Source organism: Dryas octopetala, chromosome 5 (assembly GCF_963921425.1).
Source record: "Dryas octopetala chromosome 5, drDryOcto1.1, whole genome shotgun sequence".
NCBI classification, from domain to species: domain Eukaryota; kingdom Viridiplantae; phylum Streptophyta; class Magnoliopsida; order Rosales; family Rosaceae; genus Dryas; species Dryas octopetala.
This window is the reverse complement of record NC_141370.1, coordinates 11,867,090-11,872,942: the sequence shown is the minus strand read 5'-3', so window position 1 is coordinate 11,872,942 and position 5,853 is coordinate 11,867,090. Positions and strand designations below refer to the sequence as shown.

The window sequence follows — 5,853 nt, the reverse complement described above, 5'->3', positions numbered from 1 at the left end:
TTCCTTCAAATTTATCCGGGTCGTGCTCTAATTTCCCGGGTTGGGTTCTGTTCCGGGTCGAGTCTTTCCACATTCAAAGTGGTTGCTAAACCATATATATTAACCCAATTCTAATTAACAAGTGATATGACATTCAATGGTCACTTCAAGATCAATTGGCTGATATCACCAATTCAAAATCCAAGTTGTGTAATTAATGAATTAATTAACTCCAGTAATATTAATTAAACTAAGATTCATGGTCTAATTACTCATAAATAGGATATGTACGTACTTTGTGGTAAAAATGAAGTTGCAGAGAAAAGTTTGGCCAAAAATAAATGCATGCATAATGAATTTGCAGTAAAAGCATAGCTAGTGCATGATTAGCTTTGGTGTCTTAATTTCTACCACGTACTCCAACTCTCCAAGTCCCCAAAGGCCAAAGCATTCGTAAAGCTAGCAGGAGTGTACAATTTTACTGCTAGCAGGAGTGTACAATTTTACTGCTTTAGGGAAGCAGGAGAAAATAAAGTACGTAAATATATGACTAAATATGGACAAGAAACAATTATGATCGATATTTATTCTTCAGAGCTATCATGTAGTATTCATTCATTTTGGGGCTCACCAGTCAATGGCAAAGCAGTGTTTACCTTACTATACCTTAGTACTTGGCAATAAAGAAGCTGAGGTCACTATAATAAGGGTTGGTTTGGCATAATTAATGGGTAGGTAATAATTGTTGGGTCTGCTGTGGTCGAGCGTCGTTTGGCTGTTCTAAATCATACCCTTATGTCTCTTATTCCGAAGATAGACAAGTCACTATCGGTTTCGACCGATTGCACTTATCAATGTTATTTATAAGTTGTTTTCTAAATGGTTAATTTGAAGCTCATTTGCCTAGTGTTATTTTTGAGACCCAAAGTGTAATATTCATGATCAGTTTGGACAAATATGCTATTTGTTTCTCTCCATTTACAAGTAGAGCTTGGCAATTTGTTGCAGACTTGCAGGTCCAAGTTGTTAAGTTTCATGAAAAGCACCTAGGCTTTCCAATTTCTTAGCTTCCTCCAATAGGTACTGTCGGAAGCCAAGTTTTCATCCTTACTCCTAAAGCAAGAAATAGCGTAGCCATAGCATCTACATTCAAAGTGAAAGGCCCATCAGAAATTTAAACTAGTTAAAATTTCATTTTATTTTAAGTTTTTGACACAACTTTTCATTTTTCAATTCAAAGAAGAATATCTTCAGTAAGAAACATCATTTTTCATGAAAATAATAATAATATTGAGCTACTGAAACCTTTTGAAAAAGGCCAAATGTCCCTTTTAGTTTTAGAAGCCAAGTTAGACACTGAAAATAAAAATTAAAAAATTCCGGAAAACGATATACTTGGTCATAGACTAATAGATACCCATGTTTTCTCATACATGCTGCATATCCAGCTTTCCGAATCTCAAAAGGCCAGTATGACTGTATGAGTAGCAAATAATAGCAAAACAACGTCATCCCCCATCCACTTTCTTGTGGCGCCCAAGTACCAACTTGCCCTTGGCAACATGCATTCAAAATTCCAATAAATTAAACGTTTTTTTTATCTGCAGGTTATATTCGCTGCTACCACTTCGTTCTTTGTTAGTGTCAAAAACAAAATTAATTTTATATACTAATAAATGGCACGACCTGTACTTTTTTATTTATTAAACATAAGTAACATTCATATATGACATAAATAACATAAATTAGGCTCTCTTCGACAAGTCTTTTATTTTTTTTGGCCAGGACTCTTCGAAAAGTCTTAAGTGCTAGAAAGTCTGTATTTTTCTATAATCTTTTTGTCTTCTCTATTTGACATGATTTTGAGGATATTTTTGTGCTATCCTTATATAAAATAATTTATACTAAACTAAATTTAGTGCAAAATCATATCTAATATTACATAATTCCTTCAAGACATGACTCATTAATACCTTTCTTTCGCAATTACATTTCTACAAGCTATAAGAAATTAGGTCAAGTAGAGTTTCTAATAAAGAGACAATTACTCTATTAATACCACCAATGACCTGGCCATTGGCCAATTAAGTCGCATAGTTTTTGTCCCACAAGAAAACATTGAGAAAGTCCATAAGGAACAACCCAAAAAGGTTTAGCACACACAATGCAGTTCTATATCTAATAGCTATATTAATTTGGCATAGATTTTCTTCAATTTTATTTGATTTTTATGTCTTCTTTAACTTTATTGAATAAATAAATATCGATATGATCTTGGACCAAATTAATAGCGATTAGCAAATTAAGGTGTATGTGTTAAAAAAAAATGGGAGTGCAGCTGCACCAAGAAGCTTGGAATTTGTGGTGGGGTTGCCTAAATTCAATGAAATTAAGGGAGCGGAGCGGTGGTGAAATCCGCGTCACACTTTCTTCCTCTCTTGTCTGCTTCACAATAATTTTGTTGCCCACCCAATTTTATAATCCACTCCACGTATCTTCTATTTTCTTTTTTTCTTCCATGCCAACACACTATCCCTACAATTCTTGTTTTCACCAATTACCTAAAAATATAATTGTGTTAAAGAGTTGTATATGCAAATTGTTGTGATACAGTTACACCTTAAGGTTACTTTTTTACTTGTTTATTTTAGAATCTCATTTATCGCTTATGTACGTTTTAGCGTTTATGCATCTAGTTTTGAGCAAAACGCAAAACTCGGAAACTAAATATTAAATTATTAGCTCTAAATTCTAAAACAACAAATCAATACACTAAAGTAATTATCCTTAAATTCTAAGCTCTAAACCCTCCAAAATATACTAAATTCTACAATAATAAACTCCAATTAGCCACTAATGAACAATTTACAAATTAAAAGAAATTAAAAAAAATTCAATTAAATGGTAACTGTTGTGTTGGAAGACAAAAAAAAAATTTCAAAAAAAAAAAGTTGGAGGCTATGAAAGAGTTTGACTCCCACTTAAAAATTTAATTACTAATCATCTCGGCATAACGACAAGTCATCCAGCGTGTCACCTACCAAAAATGCCGGGGCCACCTACCAGCGTTTGGTCAACTCCATTTTTTCAGAATACATTGGTAAGTCCATGGAGGTCTATGTGGACGACATGCTTGTCAAGAGTGTCCGGGCGGAGGACCACGTCCACAAACTTTCTGAGATGTTTTCCGTGCTCAAGAAGTACCAAATGCGCACACAACCCTGCCAAGTGCACGTTCGGCGTGTTTTCGGGAAAATTCCTTGGCTACATGGTGAGCCAAAGGGGGATCGAGGCCAACCCTGAAAAAATCAAAGCCTTGATCGATATGCAATCTCCCAGGACTCAGAAGGAGGTGCAGAGCCTAACGGGCAGGGTCGCCGCCTTGACACGATTCATATCCAAGGCCACCGACCGTTGCGCCCCATTCTTCAAAACCCTTAAGGCTCGGACAAAATACATTGACTGGACTCCGGAGTGTGAGAAGGCCTTCCAAGATCTAAAAGAGTACATGGGCAAATCACCTCTACTTTCTAAACCCGAGCCAGCGGAAGAGTTACTCCTCTACTTGTCCGTTTCCCTGACAGCCACCAGCTCAGTCCTCATTCGACTTGAGGATAGGGTTGAGCACCCGGTGTACTATACCAGCAAGGCCCTGCAAGATGCTGAGACCAGATATCCAGAGATAGAAAAATTAGCCCTTGCCTTGGTCACATCAGCCCGGCGCCTCCGCCCATACTTCTAGGCTCATCCTATCGTGGTTCTCACCAATCAACCACTTAGGCAAGTATTGCAGCGGCCTGAGGTCTCTGGCCGACTTATCAAATGGTCCATTGAGCTGAGCGAATTTGACATTTCCTACCGCCCACGGCCCGCAATCAAGGGACAAGCCATTGCAGACTTCATTTCAGAATCTACATTCCTACCCGAGGCTGGGCCCTCCTCCGCCATTGTGACGACCACCGATCCACCAACTTCTTCTACTCCGGCAATCAGGCCGGATCGCCCAATCTGGTCTTTATATGTTGATGGGTCTTCTAATCAACAGGGAAGTGGAGCCGGACTTGTTTTGATCGCCCCTGACCATACCACCATTGAGTATGCTCTTCGATTCGGCTTCCAGGCATCCAACAATGAGGCTGAATATAAGGCCCTCATTGCCGGCTTATCTTTGGCACTACATATGGACGTTGAGCAACTCAACATCTACAGCGACTCTCAACTTGTGGTGAACCAGGTCACACAGGAATACCAGACCAAGGGTGAGCGCATGGCCGCCTACTTTACCAAAGTTCAAAGCCTACTCAATCAATTCTCAGCATACCAGCTCATACAAATCCCTAGGGCAGACAATGAGAGGGCGGATGCCCTAGCTCGCCTTGCCTCGGCAGTTGACCATGAAGCCGGGAGGTCTGTCCCAGTTGAGTTCTTACCTCAGCGCAGCACTGATGTTATGGAAGTCTGCCAGTCTGCGCAACAAGCTAGTTGGATGGACCCTCTCCTTGCATTTCTTAAGCATGGGAACCCACCCGCGGACAAGGCTGAGGCTCGGCGCCTTCACCATAGAGCTTCCCGGTACACCATTATTAACGACAAGTTATACAAGCGGGGTTTCTCCCTACCATACTTGCGCTGCCTTACCCCCGAACAAGGCGACTATATTCTCCGGGAGATCCATGAAGGGGTCTGTGGCAATCATGCAGGGCCCACTCTTTAGCCCACAAGGCCATTCGCCAAGGCTATTATTGGCCGACCCTCCGCGCTGATGCAAGGAAGCTCACCCAGAAATGCATCAAGTGCCAAAAATTTGCCACTTTTCCGCACCAACCACCCGAGCCCCTAACTACCATGAACAGTCCTTGGCCCTTTGCCCAATGGGGCATTGACTTAATCGGACCAATGACCGAGGGGAAGGGCAAGGTCAAAATGGTAGTCGTCGCAGTGGACTACTTCACTAAGTGGGCAGAGGCCGAGCCCTTGGCAAAGGCAACCACCCAGACCATCAAGAGCTTTGTATGGAAGAACATAATTTGCCGCTTTGGTCTCCCTTACGCCATTATCACTGACAATGGCAAGCAGTTCGACAACAAAGAGTTCAAGTCATTTTGCTTCGCCTTCAACATCAAGGTTTTCTTTGCCTCTCCTGGTCATCCTCAGGCCAACGGGCAGGTCGAGGCAGTCAACAAGACCATTAAACATACCTTGAAGACCAAGCTTGATGCAAAGAAGGGAAAGTGGCCTGACCTCCTACCCGAAGTCTTATGGTCCTACCGGACGACCTGTCGATCCTCGACTGGGGAAACCCCCTTTTCTTTGGCCTTTGCTTCTGAAGCCGTCATCCCAGTTGAGGTCGGGCTTGCCTCTTACCGCCTCGATACATTTCAGCCTGAGCACAATGCTGACCAGCTAGCCCTCAGTCTCGACCTCGCTGAAGAGCATCGGGCCCAGGCTGAGCTACACAAGTACGCCTACCAGCAACGGGCTACTCGATACTACAATTCTAAAGTTAAGCCTCGCCACTTCCGGGTGGGGGACTGGGTCCTGCGCAGCACTCCTCCGATCCGAGCCCTCCAAGCCGAGCACTCACCCCGATCCGAGCCCTCCACCGACCCGAGCAAGAACCCAGGCCACCTTGCTCCTTCGCCGACCCGAGCCTCTCTCTCCGACCCGAGCCCGACGAGCAGACCACCCCGCGCACACCACAGCTCGGACCCGAGCCTTCTCCTGCTCTGCTCCGACCCGCGCACAAGCACTCCGGCCCGAGCCCTTCCCTCCGACCCGAACTTCTCCGCCCCGAGCAAGATCCGGCCACCCAACTTCTTCCGGCCCGAGCCCCTCCCAACTCCCACCCGAGCAGCTTTCTTCTTGTTCTATTTC

At 43.1% G+C, this 5,853-nt stretch overlaps 1 protein-coding gene across 1 annotated transcript; it reads left to right on the top strand.

The window, feature by feature from the left end:
* The first annotated feature begins 3,247 nt into the window (after window positions 1-3,247).
* On the top strand, window positions 3,248-4,693 carry LOC147284330 (uncharacterized). Its single transcript, XM_086245675.1, has 2 exons — window positions 3,248-3,685; window positions 3,773-4,693. The coding sequence occupies exons 1-2, from the start codon at window positions 3,248-3,250 to the stop codon at window positions 4,691-4,693; spliced, it is 1,359 nt and encodes a 452-aa protein (XP_086101801.1).
* Window positions 4,694-5,853: the final 1,160 nt, after the last annotated feature.